Below are 20,188 nucleotides of genomic sequence, written 5' to 3'. Positions count from 1 at the left end.
TGCATGTAGGCAGAAGCCAAGGCTTTATTATGCCTACCCGGCTACTGTTTGCACAGTAACTTTATTAGTTACAAAACAAAACCAGAGCTTAGTTGGACAAAAATAAAAGCAATAATTACATCAGCAGATTTTAGCATGAGACAAACCAAGAATACAGAAATATGCAATCATACACCCACTTTCATGTGCATCTCCACTTGGCCTATTACATTTTCTTTTTTATTGTTGATCATTGATAAAGGCATATCTATTTTAGTGTTTAAGCAGATTTTTTTTTAATTAATTTTATAAATACATACTTCACCACTTTCCTGTGTGATTATAAATGCATAACTCATTTGCATACTTAAGTTAAATGGGACAGCCCTAAAGCCCTCGTAGACTTCACATGAACGCGCGCCTATGTCAGTGAGGGCTCAGTGAGTCAGTAAGGGAGCGGATTGGAATTGGCCCTTGGCAACAGGCTGGGGCAGAGGTGGACAGTGAGTGGTTCCAGGTTGTCTATGGTGCTGCTCTGTGGGTCTAGGTGGGAGGTGTTGGTCAAGGTGGAGTAGCGCCGTTGTTCTCAACCTTTTCAGGAAAGGTTTCTCCAGCTTACTCAAGTATAACTCAAGTACAACTTGGGAAAAAAAGAAAGAAAAAAGTGAGCAACTTTCACTATAGAGTAATATTGTACTGTATCTATACTTTGTCTCAAGTACAGGCCAGGGGTTGAGTATTTTGTCCACCACTGCATGCAAGTAAACTAATAGAACCCTGTTCTATTGTAACATCTTTCAGAGAAGAACAATAGTACATTAGTTTTTCTCTGCATCCAACATTCTGGTTACACTGCTCTCAGTGTCCTGTTTATCACATCACATTTAGAACTTTAGCACTTTCATTTATAGCTATATAAAACATACACTGGTCCATCTTACAGTCTGTAAAGCACATTGTGTCTATACATTAGATATTGATTGATGTGTTTGTTTTTTGTTCCCGGCAGCGTGTGCATGCGTGTGCGTGTGCGTGCGTGTGTCAGGCGGGAGGTTGTAGCGTCACGGCGGCTGCGTGGACGGTGAACGCCGCGATACTGATCTGCCTCTTCACTTCCTGCCAGGCCTGCTCCTGATTGGCTGAGTTCTGGATGTCAAACAGCGCGTCGTAGATCCCGGGGAAGGATTCCCCCGCGTACTTATTATGACTGCTCGGAGCGAAGATCACATGTCTGCAACAGAGAGGAGATGCTGGAGGTACTTCTGTGCACACACCGAGTGCCGCACTATAAGCTTGTAGATCTGCCATTTCTTTTTGAAAAGAAAGATTTCTGCAAATCTTTGAAAATATATATCTTTAACGCAAACATTTGTAACTCAAATCTTAGGCCCAGTATGTTTAACGTACCTGTAGACAGGTCTTCCAGGTAGGCCCAGTATGTTTAACGTACCTGTAGAACTAGAAAGGTCTTCCAGGTAGGCCCAGTATGTTTAACGTACCTGTAGAACTAGAAAGGTCTTCCAGGTAGGCCCAGTATGTTTAACGTACCTGTAGAAAGGTCTTCCAGGTAGGCCCAGTATGTTTAACGTACCTGTAGACAGGTCTTCCAGGTAGGCCCAGTATGTTTAACGTACCTGTAGAAAGGTCTTCCAGGTAGGCCCAGTATGTTTAACGTACCTGTAGAAAGGTCTTCCAGGTAGGCCCAGGGGATCAATGAAAGCTCTCTCCAGGTACATGAGCTGATCATTTACCACACGCAACTGCAGGGGACTGACACACACACACACACACACACACACACACACACACACACACACACACACACACACACACACACACACACACACACACACACACACACACACACACGTAATTACCAGTTGCCGAGGTCAAATTAAAAGGATTCATGCAAACATTGACACATGGACAGTCACTCACTCTGTTGTGTCAACGCTCTTCAGACGTTCATGGAATTCCTGGGCTGCAGACGTAAAGTTCTCCACCGCAGAAAACAGTGAATCTGGACAAAGTGAACCAGTAAAACTCCAGTCACTTCCTGACTGCCTACGTAATAGAAATACAAGTCAAATAGGACCCCGGACGGACTGAGTAGCAAAGTAGCGAATCAGTCTGGATCCAAGGCTAGTAAAGCACACCCTCTCGTGTAATATTGCTTAAAGGGGAAAACCACCCATTTTCAACATTTTACTATGTCATTAATATACCTTAGAGCTGTTGTGTGGAAATAATAAAAAGTCCCCCCATTCTGTGTTTCCTAGAACTGTAATTATGAAAAAAATCATTAACATGGTGAAACACATCTTGATGATGTCATCAAGATGTGTTTCACCATGTTAATGATTTTTTTCAGACCTCTAGTTCTAGGAAACACAGAATGGGGGGACTTTTTTATTATTTCCACACAACAGCTCTATGAGTGGAATGCCCCTTTAACTCAAACCTACAACAAATCAATCAATCAATCAATCAATCAATCAATCAATCAATCAATCAATCAATCAATCAATCATGCTTACCAAACGTCACATGATATGTGTTCATCTCGGCAGGATGCTTCTCAGCCAGCCGGGCGATGCTCTGGGCGTACTTTGTCAGCGAGACAGCGTATTGGCTGGCGTCCAGGGGGAGGAGCCGGGAGTTGGCCAATGAGAAGACGAGCGCTCCCCTCACCTGAGCCACGGCTCGAAGCCTCCTGAAGGTGGGGTCATAAAAGTTTTGTACGAGCTCGAAGGTCTCGTACACGCTGTGGTACACCGGGTAGCTGCTGTAGCGCTCTGTTTTCTGACAACACAACACACACAGGATACAGTGAGAGTTAGACATTTACATTTGCACTTATGTATCACTTTTTAGCCCCATTTCTCCCCAATTTAGTCATTATGCCAGTTAATTCCTCCCCACACACATTTGTGTGTTGTCGTCACAACTGTTATATTCTACTGACTCGCCTGCCAGTGAGTGAGGAGCCTCCACCGAGAGGACCTAGAGCGGTTCATATCAAAGAGTTGGATTGGGTTAAGTCACTGCGACACACTAGCATCATGTCCAGGGGGTGTACTTGTACATCAAGCTGCCTCGTGCTATATAAACAGGAGATCTAACTATGGCTAGTTTTACAGAGGTTAGGTTTAGGAATAAGGTTAGGTTTAGGCATCGTTTTATTGATGCAGTTTACACTGTATTGTACAGTGAGTGTGATCTAAACATTAAGCGGAGGGTCTTTCACCTTGTTCTTGGTGTACCTGGCCCTGCCAGCAGCGATGCCCAGACGGATGAAGTAGGCCTCAAAGTCACTGCCTGAACCCAGCTTACTGATCCTACACAATGCAGAGGAGCGAGAGAGAGAGAGGGAAGACTGATTCCAGTCATTTGGATTCCATAGTAATAGTATCCAACATGTTTTTCTCTTGCTAATACTCGTGTATTAGCCAATTAGCGTGGGACTGACCTGGGGGCATCACGATCACCGGTCCAGTTGTCCCGTTTATGCCAACTGTCATACAGAGAAACGCCTTCCTCCCCCTCCTCTGGACTGGATATCTGAGAGAGAGAGAGCGAGAGAGAGAAAGCAGAAGTATTATTTTACTGAAGACAAAAGAGTAGGCTACAGGAAGGTTAGGGTAAAATAAGGGAAGAATTAACTTCCCTCTAATTAAATGTTTTAACCACTTGAACCACAGCTTCCGTATTCTGGAAGAGAACATTCGCCAAAAATAGTAGATCTATGAATAAATGTTAATTTATCCATCTGTAACTCCCATAGTGTCCATTTGGTTACGTTTTAAGTGTTAAACGAACACTCATTATTTGACAGCGTATTATTATTATTTTTGATTGATTGATTGATTTAATTAATTGATTGATTGATTTAATACTTTATTAGCAAAGATTATTAACCGTACAGGCAGTACAGTCAAAGGTTATGCCAAAAGGAACACAAAACCCCCCAGGGGCTGTGTACTCAATTCATTAGTAAGACATAATACATGTACAGTGCAATACATTCACCTGCTTGGTGATGTCATAGACCAGGGTGTGTAGAGATGGAGTGCAGTCTACCCTCAGCGTGTACATGCCTGTAACACGCACGCACGCACACACACACACACACACACACGCACATGCACACCAACACCATGAATCATTCAGAATTTGTTCCGTTCGCTTATCTACACTTCAAACACTTCACACTTGCACTCACCCTCTATGGCAGAGTCTGCGTTGATGTAGGCCACAGCACGCTCCTGTAGAATCTTGGCATTGTCCTGTTGAGGAGAGAGAGAGTTAGAGAGAGCGAGACACATAACAGTGTTTATAGCTTTCTGTGTTAGCATGTATTTCATTTCCCCTGTAGTAACACTGATTCTCAGCGTCGGTTCCGGAGACTACCAAATGTATACCTTTACAAGTCTATAACTCAGTGTAGCTTAACCTGTACACTCAGAGTTACAGACCCTCGTAATACCCGAAACCGATGTTGTGTGTGTGTGTGTGTGTGTGTGTGTGTGTGTGTGTGTGTGCGTTTGCGTGTGCGTGTGCGTGCGTGTGTGCGTGCGTGCGCCCTCTTAAGTAAAGGTGAAATATATGGAGAAACAATTATAAAAGGGGTTCAATGACACCCCCTGGCGGACACTTTGTAAACCACTGAAATATACCACAATGAAAATAAAGAATTCCATGTGGATATTTCTACAATTTACAATTCAGGCATTTAGCAGACGCTCTTAATCCAGAGCGATTTACAAACCCATAATGAAAGTGCATTCCATAGTTTTGGAGCCAGAAGGGAGAAGAGTTTGGGACGTGTGGAGTGTTGTCCCGGTGTTTTTAGTGAATGTTCTTCCAGCTTCCCTATGTTGGCTGATCTGAGGGCGCGGGAGGGTTTGTAGGGTCCGATCAGACTTTGAAGATATGGGGGTGCCATACCTTTGGTTGCTTTGAAGGCCAGCATCAGAGTTTTAAAGATTTTGTTTTTTTTGGCTTTTTGCCTTTATTGATAGATTTTTACAGTAACATATTTTTTGTTACGCCATCACTAAACACGGGTATATTTCACCCAATGTAAAATATTCCATAATTTCTCATCAAAATATATTGAAGTACAGCAATACATGGCAACTTGAACTACTCTTCTTTAATATTTCATCATGACTTTTCACAAAAAAACAAAAAAAAAGATTTCATGGGGGGATCTATCATGGGAGGGCAAAATCGGTGAAAAACGTGCATATTATTTTTTAAATGTTCCTAAGAAAAGATAAATTAAGTTGGGAACTTCTCCTTTGGTCCACCTATTCCTAAGACATGTGAGAATGGTCCAGTGAATACAAAAAAAAAAAAAAAGTCCATTGTGGGTGTATGGGATTTCTTCTCTATCACACTATCACTTAACACCAAGGGGCCAGTGAGGCACTCCAACGTTGAAGCACTGGGCCCTAGTGGTAAGAGGAGGGACTACAGGCGGACCCGTGGATTCATGACCGGTAAACCCGTGCAGCTGGGCTTTAACATTGAGCGCTCGGTTGCACTTCCGCATTGGACCACCAAAATTTGGTGGTCCAATGCGGAAGTAGACGTTTTGAGACGGTCCTTCCGGGTGCTTCAAAACGCCACTGAGCAACTTCCACTGACATGAATAGCTGAGGGGGCGGAGCTTCGCGCCAGATCAGTCTCTATCCTTTTATATACTCTGTCTATGCTTAACACGGGTGAAATTCACCGGCCACCTACCTGTAGAAAGAAACAGGGATGTGGGCAGGGAAACAAACCTACCTTCTATGATGTCACTGAGCATCATGAAGGTACTGAAAGACCCGCCCACCTCAGACATCAGCAACATTATGATGTCACTGAGCATCATGAAGGTACTGAAAGACCCACCCACCTCAGACATCAGCAACAATATGATGTCACTGAGCATCATGAAGGTACTGAAAGACCCGCCCACCTCAGACATCAGCAACAATATGAAAATTGCAAAAATATAATCGTCCGGGTGAAAATGTTTAGTGTTCTATATCACACATAGGTAGGACAGTAAAAGCAGATTAATCACATCAAGCATCACTACATAATTTGCACATACCAACATTTGCAAATGTAGCAGATCTACAGGCTCGAAACACATCACTTGTGGATCTGATAAGTAGGGCATTAATTTACAAAAAAATAGGTTTCTGCCCTACAGCAACGATCACATTTGGATCCTTTTAGATTAGGTTTTTTTGTACAGATGGTGTTTATAGTCTGCCTTAGCACCAAGACAGGCCACGTGTGTTAAATTGATCACAAACGGTATGTAAATTGGAACAGCATGTAAATGAGTACCTCAGCCCATTCTGTCGACCCGAGCAGGCCAAACTCCTCTGCATCCCAGCTGGCAAATACCATCGTCCTCCTGGGCCTCCAACCTACACAAACACACACGTCAAATAGGAGAGAATAATACCTGGAATGTCGTTAATAGCGACAGGCAGGCAAAAAAGTTTGGCGCATCTTAAAGTGAGTTGCTTTATTTTTAAGGACTTGTAGTCCGACACGCACGCGCACACACACACACACACACACACACACACACACACACACACACACACACACACACCTGTACTCAGCAGTTTCCCGGCGCTCCTCACAGTCTCATGGACCACAGCAGCTCCAGACATGGGGTCGATGCCTCCAAACACCCAGGCATCCCGGTGACCTCCCAGGATCACATAGCGGTCTGCATGCACACACCACACCATCCACCAGGGAGGGACACGTCTTCATTCATATAGAAACCTCTTATGTCCTTATATGTTATAAACTTTTGTGTGTGTGTGTATTTTTGCGTTTCTTAAATTAACACCCTACTAGCACCCTACTTATCACACAAAAGCATCAAAAGTAGCAGATCCTCAAGCTCGAAACGCGTTTTTGTATTTGAATCCTGAAAAGTAAGGGGGGGGGGGGGGGGGGGGGGGGGCACGAAGAGATCTGCTACTTTTGCCATATTATATATTTGAATTCTGAAAAGTAACAGTTTTGGACATACAGCATGACCTTTTCCCCTCCGACAGAGAGAATATGTTATTTTGCAATCATCATAATGCCGGATCACGTCCAGTACTATGACCAGTGACCAGTGGTTGGCTTCTTTGTGTGCGTGCGTGTGTCATAAATATAATAATAATGATAATCTTTTCTCCATTTGTTTAAGATAAAGGAAAAACATCATTTGTTAATGTTGTACTCAATGTTTTATTGTTATTTTCACCTGGTTCCAGAGCACCTCTGATCCGACCAATGACGTTATAGATCCTGGTCACCTGGTTGTTGGTGTGGATGTTCATACGCACCTTCCTGTGATGGACACAAACACCTGCAACTTCATTCAGAATTGACCTGGTCTAGCTCATGCCTATACTCTAGAATTCCCTACACTTTCCGTGCTACCCAAGGGGCCAGTGAGGCGCTCCAACGTTGAAGCACTGGGCCCTAGTGGTAAGAGGAAGGACTGCAGGCGGACCCGTTCTTTAACACGTAGGACCATCACTCCCTACGTCACCCATACGTCACCCCGGACTTCAAATTTGAGGTCCGGAGGAGGTACTTCCGGCAGTCTTCCGGGTGCTTCAAAACGCCACTGAGCAACTTCATCGAAATGAATAGCTTGGGGGCGGGGCTAGTGCTCCAGTTCGGTCTCTATCCTTTATATACTCTATGGTGCTACCCCTATATTCCACAACGTGGCGCCAGTGAGTGCCAAAGAAATCCACGCTATGAGCTTATAAGACGGGTCACTTGATGGAAGTGATAGCCGTCCATACAGTAGTTGAGGCAGATTCTCATTCCAGGCGATGCATCGCAGATAATGGTTTCACTTTCTTAGCGTGATCAAAGATGGCAGTTTGTCTCATTTTGAGGAGAAAAAGGACTATTAAGCATGCGCGTAGCCGCGTCGGATCCGTGTGGAGGCTGTCTAACTGTGAGTAAAAGCAATATATATATATATATATATTCTTTTTAATTACCGGATTAAATGACATTAAAGAAAGACAGATTTTTACGTTCTGGCACAGACGGGGAGTGGAGAATAAAACGGGATTCCACGTTCCTGGCATTAATATGGCTCCCCCACATAATGTTTTTTAGCTCGAGACCCAAAATAGAATATTTGATGCCAACCTGTGACCTTCTATTTTCACTACCTCTTATCCCATGGGATATAAGGATGGAAACCCCCTTTGTAACTATCCCTTTCAGGATTGGAACCCCTTTTGCGGTAGGCCTAGTTGTTGCTGTGTAGCCTACAGTACATAGAAAACATTAAAGAAAATGTCACTTTTGAATAGATATAGGCCTATGAGTAAATATATAGGTCAGGATGAAGGCGTTTATAGAATCTGCCTCAGTACAAGGTTAGGACAAGGAGTGATCGCAAAAAAAGAAAAAGAAAGAAACGGATGCCCAGTATACAACATTGTTTTCCCTGGGATGTTCCTAAATCATTTAGCTGGTGACTCAGACCCCCCCATGGACCTCCACGTTGAGACACCGTCTCCACACCTTAGCGCAAAACGGTCTTAAGCTGCGCACTTCTTAAGCTGGTGGATGGAAAAGAAGCTCCACCTCCGCGGACTTTTTGCGCGGAGGAGAGCGTTTCCGGGAATCTGGCCGTCGCGCAAAAAGTCCGCGGAGGTGGAGCTTCTTTTCCATCCACCAGCTGTCTAAAAACTCGGAATTTAAGCTGCGCGCAGCCGAGAACGTGCGCAGCTCTTTCGATAGTGTGGCAGCACCTAGAAGCAGTGTTGCAGAGTGACTTACTGGGCCTTGAAGTCCTCGGAGAAGCCTGGACCAATCCTGTAAGAGATGTTCAGGGCGCCTTTCCATCCGTTGGGTGGGTTCGCTCCCCCCATGTTCCTATTGGACGGAAAGTGATGGAGACAGATGAGAGGCTCTCAAGACAGGGGCGAAAACATGCTCTCATTGAGAGCATGTTTTCGCCCCTGTCTTTCCGTTCGTCTGTTCGTCCGCCCATCATTCTGTGAACAGCTAATCTTCGGTACCGATCGGCATGAAACTTTGCACGCACAATCCCAGTATTATATATATATATATATATACTATATATATATATATATATATATATATCTAATAACAACCTAAAACATGAACTTTGGTTGAAAAAAACTAAAGTTGTCCTTTAAATAAAAGTATAAATGGCAGATTTATACCATATGTCCTGTATTTATACTGTATGTCCTCCTCCACAGCTAAATACAATATACTATTGTGTTTACTTCAGCAGCTGAGCGGCGTCATGGTAGCCAATGGGATGCACCGGAATCTTGGGAAGGCCCACCCCCTCCTCGAGGCTGGATCTGAATGTGTACTCTACAAGAGAGGAGAGTTAAACGTGCGCACACACACACACACACACACACACACACACACACACACACACACACACACACCTTTGGCAGGGTAGCCAGGTGTGAGAGGGTCTCCGGCTCCGTTTAGGTTTAGGACGTTGCCTCGCTGGGCCCCGCCCCCTGGCAGGTTCCAACCATCTGGGTACGGCTGCACACACACACACACACACACACACACACACACACACACACACACACACACACACACACAAAGAGAGAGGTAACGATAACAGTCTTACAATCACAACAATCATGTGCGTTTCAGTGTGTGTGTGTGTGTGTGTGTGTGTGTGTGTGTGTGTGTGTGTGTGTGTGTGTGTGTGTGTGTGTGTGTGTGTGTGTGTGTTTTGTACCTGCACACCAGTAGCGCAATAATCTGCAGGGTCTGAGAACATGATGATTCCTTTAGCTCCAGCTAGCATAGCATTCTTTACCTGAGAGAGAGAGAGAGAGAGAGACAGACAGACAGACAGACAGACAGACAGGTTGTGCTCAAAATGTGTACAGTATAGCTAAACCTCAGCACACGGCATACTGTTGTCATGTAAAGGTCCTTGCAGACTGGACTTAAATGTAGTATTTCATCAGCATCCTTGGCTGGGCTGAAGCTGCCTGGGATTCATAAAGATATTCTACCAGAACCAAACCCAAACCCGGCCTAAACCATTGGTTCTCAACGTGAAGCCCGGGGACCACCAGGGGTCCAAATGGACCCTGAGGGGTCTGTAACTCTGAGAGTTACACAAACCCATTAAAAGCAGTAAAGCATCTGTGTTTTAGATTTTTGCGTTGGCTAATCAAAAATAGCAGAAGTATGAGCTCGCCACATGGCACGAAGTGAGAAACAGCAATGACTCTATACAGTATGGTGCGTGTGTCTGTGCGTGTGTGTGTGCGTGCGCGCGCACATGCGTGCCTGTAGTGTAGTATCTCGTACCTTGTTACCTCTGAATATCCTCCCATATCTGACGATCACAATCTTCCCAGTGACATTGATGCGCATGGTCCTCTCCAGCAGGAAGAAGTCCTCTGTACGCCCATAGTTGACATAAACCAAATCGCCCTGGTGGAGACGGGAAGGGACAAGGGACATTATTTCATACAGAATCCCTATATGAGGTGGTAGGCATACGCTTGTACGCACGCATGCGTGCACTTTTTACACGCACAAGCGTATACCTCCAAATAGACAAGACCTCACGCCCCCCTGTGATCTCCCCCCTACCCAACGGCGGCACAGACAGACCCCCTGACTCAACTCCTTTAGATAGGAGGTTTCTGCACTGCCATCATTATCATGTGCAGTGTTCAAATGAAAATTCTTTAACCCATTGACGCCTGGTGCAACCTATACGCTGTTCTACCCTTGATGCCGACGCGCTCTCTGTGTCTCATCAGCTATTGCTATACATGTAGTAACATAACTATTTAAAAAAAAGATTTTGAAGGATTTCAGAAACCTTAGGTCAGGCCCTAGAAGGCATTCCCCGATTCGGCCTCAGGCATCAATGGGTTAACCCATTTTGACCTGAGATCAGATTCTAAAAATGTCTGTTTGAAAATGACAGTTTTCTGAAAAAGCTATGTTTCTATGTCAGTCGTTCTTCGATTTTTCAAAAATAGCAGACCTACAAGCTCGTAGCGCGCCACTCGGTGGCGCGCTATGAGCTTGTAGATCTGCTATTTTTCAATAGCTAAACAAGACAAAATTAAAAACAAAATGAACAAGATTTTGAAGGATTTCAGAAACCTTAGGTCAGGCCCTAGAAGGCATTCCCAGATTCGGCCTCAGGCATCAATGGGTTAAACACAGTGCTGGATCCAGAAATAATCAAGTGAAGAAAAATGGCCGAGACATGGCCAAAGCATTTCCGGGGGTCCCCAGCTAAAAACGTTGAGAACCCCTGGTATAGACCATATGCGTCCATCTTGTCAGTAAGTTAATGGCAGGGTGGCAACTAGCCGCAATTTGCAATTGACAGCCCATGCATTCAATCAGATCTGATTGAATTAAACGACAGCAAACTCACAAACATTGCAGCTGTACAAAAAGCTGGAATTATCTTCTTTCTATTGCAAAGTGTTTGTTTGACTTTCTGTCAGGAAATTCCTTGCAGGTGATTATTAGTGTTGGATTCATCTAGTTTTCGTCAGTGAAAAATGGTAGTCGATGAACATTTTTCGTTAGTCGACAAAGTTAACACTAGTGTGTGTAGTACCTCTGGCTGTCCCTGGGCGGAGAAGGCGCTGTATGGAGGGACGATGTCGTCAGACACATGTTCGTATCCCTCGGGGACTGGCTCTGCCAACGACGTGTTGAACACCTGACATGAGAGGAGAGAGAGGACGTGATGTAGCAGCCTCTTGTTAAATTCCTCTGGAAGTCTGCCTTGTATCTAGTACTACCCAGTGGATCTGGGAGATGATGTAGTTGTAGTTGGATGGTATCTACCTCATTACCCAGTGGATCTAGGAGATGATGTAGTTGTAGTTGGATGGTATCTACCTCATTACCCAGTGGATCTAGGAGATGATGTAGTTGTAGTTGGATGGTATCTACCTCATTACCCAGTGGGTCTACCTCTACCAGGGAGATGATGTAGTTGGGATGGTATCTACCTCATTACCCAGTGGGTCTACCTCTACCAGGGAGATGATGTAGTTGGGATGGTATCTACCTCATTGCCCAGTGGGTCTACCAGGGAGATGATGTAGTTGGGATGGTATCTACCTCATTACCCAGTGGGTCTACCAGGGAGATGATGTAGTTGGGATGGTATCTACCTCATTGCCCAGTGGGTCGCGGCCACACAGCCAACTCAAGGTATGGCCACTGAGCCGACTTGGGGACCCAACACAAGGACAACACAAGAGATGGTCACGGCCACACAGCCAACTCAAGGTACGGCCACGGAGCCGACTTGGGGACCCAACGCAGATGAACAAATGAACGGAGCTGAACGTGAATCCCCCCCACCGCCCACCCCTTTTTTCCCCCTCACTGTATATGTTTCTTTTCCCTTTTTACCTCCTTTATGATGAATTCCTGTTCTGTCCTTTGTCTATATAGAAGTGTCTATTTGTACGTCTCTAAATGTTTTTGATGAATTGAACATTGTGGACCCTATTGGAAACAAGTGTAATGCTTAATTGGGTCGTCCACTCACAGTTAACAGCCTTTGTATTGAGTTTGTGCTTGAAATGTACTGTAATTCTGCAAACTGTTAATACATTTTTCAATCAATCAATCAATCAAACCAGGGAGATGATGTAGTTGGGATGGTATCTACCTCATTGCCCAGTGGGTCTACCAGGGAGATGATGTAGTTGGGATGGTATCTACCTCATTGCCCAGTGGGTCTATTTATTTTATTTTATTTTATTTATTTGACAGGGACAAATAAGCTCATTAATCAACATCTCAGTTTTCACATCAATGTAAATGGGCCAGAGTTAGCCAAAGCTAAATTTAATCTGTAGTCCCTGAGCAGGCTCTTAAAAAAAGAATGACAAAAGAAAGACAGAGTGTATAGTGTGCCAGCACACAACACCATGCTTTGATGCCATGTGTGCATATGTGCAAGCACCCAACACTATATATATATCCATACAAAAACACAATACCATGATGTAGTTGGGATGGTATCTACCTCATTGCCCAGTGGGTCTACCATGATGTAGTTGGGATGGTATCTACCTCATTACCAAGTGGGTCTACCATGATGTAGTTGGGATGGTATCTACCTCATTACCCAGTGGGTCTACCATGATGTAGTTGGGATGGTATCTACCTCATTGCCCAGTGGGTCTACCATGATGTAGTTGGGATGGTATCTACCTCATTACCCAGTGGGTCAACCATGATGTAGTTGGGATGGTATCTACCTCATTGCCCAGTGGGTCTACCAGGGAGATGTAATTGGGACGGGACTTGTTGGGATAGGACAGCAGCACGTCGTAGGGAACCATCTCCACTGAGTCCAGTCCAAACTGGAGCCACTCCTCCTTGATCTGCTCGGCGTAGAGACGGTTCTGCTTGGTGCCGGCCAGGTGAGGCAGACGGGTGAACGTCCTGGGGAGAAGGAGGGGAGGGGAGGGGGGAGGCAGGAGTCAGTTTCAGCCCTCACCCAGCTGCTGACTGCTCAGAGGGTTAAGTGTGTTGCTCGGGGGACACTTCAACACGAGCGGAAAGAAGAAAGAAGAAACAGGGTGGTTAGTGGAAAAGTAAAGGTTTGCACTTTGTGTTGGAAACACTGGCGTGTCAGTGAAACCTGCAGTGTCCAATGTATCCATTAGTAGCTCAGAGAAGCAGGCCTTTATTCCACTTATAAGTGGTCCTTAAAATGAGTCATAAATATGACTCATCTAAGCCTCAACATTATACTAAGGGGCTCTTTGACACATCATCCCAGAGTCCTTTGTATAAACATGAATTACGTACAGTGGTTATGCTTAAGTGGTGGATTTAAAACAGCCCGTTATTCCATTGTCACGTATAGCACAGATGCCAACTTACACCTACGCCTTTAAGAGATGTTCCCAAAACCAACTCTCAAAAGTGACAACTCTTGTCTTTATTGTGGGGGGTGGTGGTGCTGTCCCAAACCCAACTTGAGCGTGCAGCAAACAAAAGACGAGTACTATATCCTATCGGCCACACTCCTTGTTATAACTGCAATGTTATACACAGAGTAGACAACACAATGGCAGTGTTCTAAGACAACATGACATGTTGTGAGCTTGTAGGTCTGCTTTTTTCTGTAAAGATATTTAATGTTCTGTATAGCGAAACCAGGCAGTGGGAGAAAGTATAGACACCTGGGGGACTCTGGTCAACTTAGTATAGCTTTTAAACATTTTCACTTAAACCTTTTAACCTTTTTTCCATTTACACCAAATCTCTTGACTTAGGCAAAATAGCCAGTCTACAAGCTCACAACTTTAGCTCATAGATCAGCGAATGTTCTATTGTTCTTCACAGAATAGCGATGCTGGTATAGTTAAAAAGGTTAAGATGAATTTATAAGCAGTGACATCATACAAACCGGGTGCAAGAGGCAAAGACGTACCTGAGATGTCTTTTGATCATGTGTGGTTGCATCTCATCCAGGAACTCTCTCAGGTAGTGGGTGGAGGCGCCATCGTCGTTGTCAGTGTGTGACCGTGTTGGTCTGGAAAACCAGCCTATACATCACACAGTCAGTACAGGAAGTCAGTGGTAATGACTGTTATGTTATGAGTTGTCCATGTACATCTAAGTCTGTGTACTTGAACTTGAGATACAGTGTACTTGATATGTATTGCGTACTGCCTGTACTGTAGCATACTTTATAGATAGGCTACGAGAGACATCTCAGCGCCAGCAAGGTCAGCCTTGCTGCATTAGTCACGATACTTTGTCTCATATCTTATTGTCACGTCATTATGATCCAGCACTATATATGTTCCTATTTGTGTAATAAATGTTGTGAACCTTTAGCGTGATACTGTCGTGTTATTGTTCTCCCGGGCCCGCCGCCGCAGTCGCCGTACCAAAGGAATAATTCAACCGGATTATCACACACCACCCAGCCTGTCAGAACCAGACGAGGGTCCAGTTTAGAAAATACAACAATGACCAATGACAACCAGCTTACATCACAGTCAGTACAGGAAGTCAGTGGTGATGACCAATGACAACCAGCCTACATCACACAGTCAGTACAGGAAGTCAGTGGTGATGACCAATGAAAACCAGCCTACATCACAGTCAGTACAGGAAGTATAGTTTTTTATACTTTCCTCAATAACCCAGACGTAGAGTGTACAGTACAAATATGCATGAAGTCTAAGTCATGATACAGAAATTGAGCTGACATGCATACCACAGCTGAACACGCACGCACGCACGCACGCACGCACGCACGCACGCACGCACGCACGCACGCACGCACGCACGCACGCACGCACGCACGCACGCACACACACACACACACACACACACACACACACAGTACACCCTAACAAACATACAGTGCGTACACAGGCACTGAGACATGTGACACCATCACTGGGACTAATGGATTTGTCTGGTTTTATTTCTGTCAGGTGGAAAAATTTAACCTCACAATGTCCAAAACTGTTACATTTGGAAATAAGAGGTTCCTGCCCGACATGTCAAGCCATTGGAGCCAACATTAAAAGCATTAGGCCCCTATCTGAAAGGATTTCGTACCAGGTGTTGTATTTTCTAAACTGGACCCTCGTCTGGTTCTGACAGACTGGTAAGTGTGTGCAGGCTGGGTGGTGTGTGATAATCCGGTTGAATTATTCCTTTGGTACGGCGACTGTGGCGGCGGGCCCAGGAGAACAATAACGCGACACGAGACAGTATCACGCTAAAGGTTCACAAAGTTTATTACACAAATAGGAACATATAGTGCTGGATCATAATGACGTGACAATAAGATATGAGACAAAGTACCGTGACTAATGCATAACAGTAACTGTTATGTTATGAGTTGTCCATGTACATCTAAGTCTGTGTACTTGAACTTGAGATACAGTGTACTTGATATGTATTGTGTACTGCCTGTACTGTAGCATACTTTATAGATAGGCTACGAGAGACATCTCAGCGGCAGCAAGGTCAGCCTTGCTGCATCTTATTGTCACGTCATTATGATCCAGCACTATATATGTTCCTATTTGTGTAATAAACTTTGTGAACCTTTAGCGTGATACTGTCTCGTGTCGCTTTATTGTTTTCCCGGGCCCGCCGCCGCAGTCGCCGTACCAAAGGAATAATTCAACCGGATTATCACACACCACCCATCCTGTCTACACTACCAGTCTGTCAGAACCAGACGAGGGTCCAGTTTAGAAAATACAACACCAGGGGCCCCCGTAAGAGAGCAGTTGTGTTAGAAATGTAAAAGAAATATTCAAAATGTGTCCAAAATGTTTCACAACGTTTAAAATTGATTTCCAAAAGGGCAGATCTACAAGCACGTCACATTGTGACGCGTTTTCAAAAAGCCAAACAGTTACAGTATTTCGATGCAATTTTAACTCATTTTGCTGCAGGGACCTCCTGGATCCCTGTCAAGAACCCCTGGGGGAAGTTCAGACCCTAATTTGAGAACTACACGAATAACTGATTGGTAGAATGCATGAGCTTGGTGAGATGATTCCATGCCCTAAGTCATATGTCCTCTCAGCTGTCTCTCAGACCTATGTCCCTCAGCCCTATGTCCTCTCAGCGCTATGTCCCTCAGCGCTATGTCCCCTCAGCCATATGTCCCCTCAGGCCCCCACTCCCCAACCTAAACCTAACCCCAACCCCAGCCCCAAACTGAGGGAACACATGGCTGGCCCCGCATTGTGCTAGGTTTACAACACCTTAAACCCTATTGAACGGGGTCCTCCAGGGGTCAATGCTAGGCTCCCCTCCCAAATTTCCCGTCTCTACACACCAATCTCTTCGCAGAAAAAAGCAGATCTACAACCTCGCACCACAATACGTTGTGAGACGAATGTCCTTTTATGATGACAAATGTCAAATGTTGTGTTTCTTGTTTAGGATGGATGGTGAATGAAGCATGCTGATCACCTGTACTTGCACAGAAACATTACACAGTTTAAAACATTTGCTACTTGAAGCATTTGAATGTCATCTGCATGGTGAGTTTGTACAACCGTTCAAAAATGAACTGTGAAATTGAATACTGTGTTGTTGATGTTTTCTACTTCATGAAATAATACGGTATAAGGTTGCCTGCCATTCAGAGAACTTTGTACCACAGAAACCCAGCCCCCAAGTTGACTCTATAGTGTCATGACAGCTTACCTACGATGAACCCCACCAGGAAGAGCGCGGCCGTCACCACAGTCCACCAGATCCACCGGATTAACCTGCTCTCCTTTCGCATTTTTGAAGCCTTCCACTACATAGCCCTGTGCCTTCACACTGGAGCTGTCACGGGCTGAGTCTGCAGTGTTGCACACTTGCAGGGATAGGGAGGAATTTGTGTAAGTAGTCCAGTGAGTGTGTGGCCAGAGAGAGAGAGAGAGAGACAGAGAGGGGGAGGGGAAAAGATAAGGGTGGAGTAGAAATAGGAACAGAAAAGGGAGTGAGAGAATAGTTTGGAGAGGGAGACAAAAGCAGGAGCGGGTCATTAGTGGCTTGTTGTTTACTAACAGTCCAGAGCATGTGGGTCGCACCTTGACCACTGAAGTGCTGACTCTGTGTTTTGCAGGAACAATAATAACAGACTTGTTTTAATCACATGAATGTAGTGATGTATCACTCTGCCATGGCTGCTATTCTTAATAGCCCCATTTTATTGATATTTGTCTAAACCATGCATGATATCTGCCAATATCTGCTGCTATTTTTGAGGGGCCAAGTCTTTGGACTTTTTATGTTTTCTTTAAGCATGCCCCTGTGACGTCATGTGGAAGCCAAGTCTATGGACTTAAGTCGATGGACTTTTTATATTTGCTTTTGTGCGTGCTCCCCCCCATGACGTCATGTTTGTGCGTGCCTCCAAAGGCACCCCTCATTTCACACAAGTGTGATTTTTGAGGGGCGCTATAGGGCCGCCAGAACAATGACATACATGGCACCGGTCAATTAGGGTTTAAACTTTAAACAATGTTAAGTGGCATGTTGTGGAGCAAGACACTTGAATCCAACAAGCTCTCATCATAACCATCTGAGCAGCCATCAGCTGAGTCAAGCTGAAAATGAATTTCCCCCTGCTGGGACTAACAAAGGCCTCCCCTACGGCTGGCAGAGGACGTGTCCAGCATGTATATTAGCTCTCTGCGGAGACGCAGGGAACAACAGGTTTGTCTCTGTCAGGTGGAAACCTCATACAGTCCAAAACTGTTACTTTCCAGGATTCATACTCTAAAGTAGTAAAAGTAGCAGATCTACAAGCTCTACCAATATGGAGATAAGAGGTTTCTCCCCGACAGCAATGTTATTATCTTTGAACGTTCAATTATGTAAAGCACTAATAAGCTCTCAGTTCCCCATTCTCATCGCGTTTCACGATACAACTTTGTGATTAAGTTAGGATCTAATTAATATGTAGACATTGAAGGTGAATTTGACAAGCCTGTAGATTTGAGAATTGCACAAAGAGCTATTGATGTTTTATGGAATTCATTATGACCACACACACAATTTGCTTTTGGTGTTAAACTGTGGTTAAATATCGTATAGAAGTCATCATCTCTGTATGGGTTTGAGATGTCCCGTAGGTATAAATGCCCTGTAGTCAGTATAACCATTTCAAGTCACTGGACAACGTTCATTTTGGTGCTAAATGCTGTTGGGAAACTTCGATATTTTTCAATAAATGTTCAAAAATAGCAGATAATGGCCTTCAAGCTGTGAGCTTGTCGATCTGCTATTTTTGAATAGCCAACATACCAGTAAGACGCCTGAGAAGCGGCGAGGTCACGTGCACGCATCCGCCTCGTTGATGGCAGACTGCTGGGCGAGCGCTGGCGCTTTGGCATGGGGAGTCAGATCAACATGGAATGAATTCTGTACTGGCCATATAAGGAGCATGTCTTGAGTGCAGGGCTTGATGAGGCCAGATAAACATATGGAATGTCAGAACAGGTCAGCTCCATACAGTATATGGAGATCTAAGGGTGGTAGCGGGGACATTATCTTGAGTGTACAGGGTTTGATGAGGGCCGGCCCAGGTAGGGCTGGGCCTTAATTTGTGGACCTGTTGAGAACTCTAGTTTCCACCGGCTGCCGGGTGCGGCTGCACTAATAACTTTGGGGCGGGATATCCATCCCTGATGATGTCACGATGACCTGGGCGGGCACCATATATGGGGGCTGATGTCATGTGATGTCACGATGACCTGAACACCATATATCCATATATGGTGGCTGATGTCATGTGATGTCACGATGACCTGGGGGCTTGCCTGGTGTGACACACTGACAGGAAATGCAAGATTCCATAGTAAATGCGACCTGCGGTCGCAATAAATGGATATAACGTGGTTAAAATGATTGCGATGCTAACTACAGTCTACTTTTGGAGGGGACCCCCTGGAACCCCCCACATCCCTGGGTGGGGTCCCTGGACCCCACTTTGAGAGCCAATGGTGTAGAGCAGGGGTTCCCCTTGTGGTGCGCGGACGCCCTCTCGGGGGTGCATGACATGAAAAGGATAATGGCGGTTTCTGTGATTATTTGCCATAATCATATTAAAAATGTATCATTGTTGGCCAAATGCAACGAGACTTGGTGTTGGGGTGTGCATCAGTTAGGTCAGGAGGTAACAGGGGGTGCACGGCCAAAAACGTTTGGGGACTGCTGGGATCTTCAGATAATTACTTCAACAACAGTAGTCCATGAGCCAGACCCCCCTAATTTGCGCGTTAATTACGAAATGGGTGGGCAAATTCTTGTTTGAATTTTTGACTAGCTGTACTTGTCTACTTCACATTTTTGTATGATAACAATCGCAGACTAGCAGCTTAGTGGTAGTTATCATGCATTGAGTACATGCACCCCTATATTGCCACATGCAAATTGTGACAACAAATATATGATCAACTTTTGAACCTTACTTTGTGCAGAGACCAATGAAACCACTTTTCTGCATAATTCAAATATGGGGAATTGATTGGAATGGTTATTTTACTTCCACAAAACTTCCATATGCTTAAATGGGCTTTTAATGCAGTATTTTGCACACACATCTAAGAAATTTAAAATAAGGCTTGCAAATATCCCCATTTTGGAAGTGTGTGCTAAG

At 44.7% G+C, this 20,188-nt stretch overlaps 1 protein-coding gene across 1 annotated transcript; it reads right to left on the bottom strand.

Moving 5' to 3' along the window:
- Nucleotides 1-17,413, bottom strand: naalad2 (N-acetylated alpha-linked acidic dipeptidase 2). The gene is made up of 20 exons (XM_079513652.1): nt 17,242-17,413; nt 14,483-14,597; nt 13,299-13,485; nt 11,633-11,737; nt 10,351-10,476; nt 9,767-9,847; nt 9,456-9,561; nt 9,282-9,375; nt 8,806-8,901; nt 7,256-7,341; nt 6,602-6,721; nt 6,328-6,410; nt 4,202-4,265; nt 4,009-4,076; nt 3,449-3,540; nt 3,227-3,317; nt 2,517-2,781; nt 1,918-1,999; nt 1,657-1,749; nt 1-1,210 (listed from the first exon to the last, which is right to left on the bottom strand). Exons 1-20 carry the CDS (start codon nt 17,321-17,323, stop codon nt 1,021-1,023), a joined length of 2,226 nt encoding a protein of 741 aa, XP_079369778.1. The 5' UTR covers nt 17,324-17,413; the 3' UTR covers nt 1-1,020.
- Between the last annotated feature and the right edge of the window lie 2,775 nt (nt 17,414-20,188).

The sequence above is a fragment of the Electrona antarctica genome, assembly GCF_951216825.1.
Source record: "Electrona antarctica genome assembly, chromosome: 11".
NCBI classification, from domain to species: domain Eukaryota; kingdom Metazoa; phylum Chordata; class Actinopteri; order Myctophiformes; family Myctophidae; genus Electrona; species Electrona antarctica.
Note: the sequence above shows the minus strand (reverse complement) of the source record. Positions and strands in the feature narration are given on the sequence as shown.

Bases quoted from the DNA above. Each gene is read 5' to 3' on its own strand.
- naalad2 (XM_079513652.1), bottom strand. From the start codon at position 17,323: ATGCGAAAGGAGAGCAGGTTAATCCGGTGGATCTGGTGGACTGTGGTG. The intron at 11,738-13,298 runs GTAGATACCATC...CTCTCATGTCAG, and splicing joins TAGACCCACTGGGCAATGAG to GTGTTCAACACGTCGTTGGC. The intron at 1,211-1,656 runs GTACGTTAAACA...TCTCTGTTGCAG, and splicing joins CCTGGAAGACCTTTCTACAG to ACATGTGATCTTCGCTCCGA.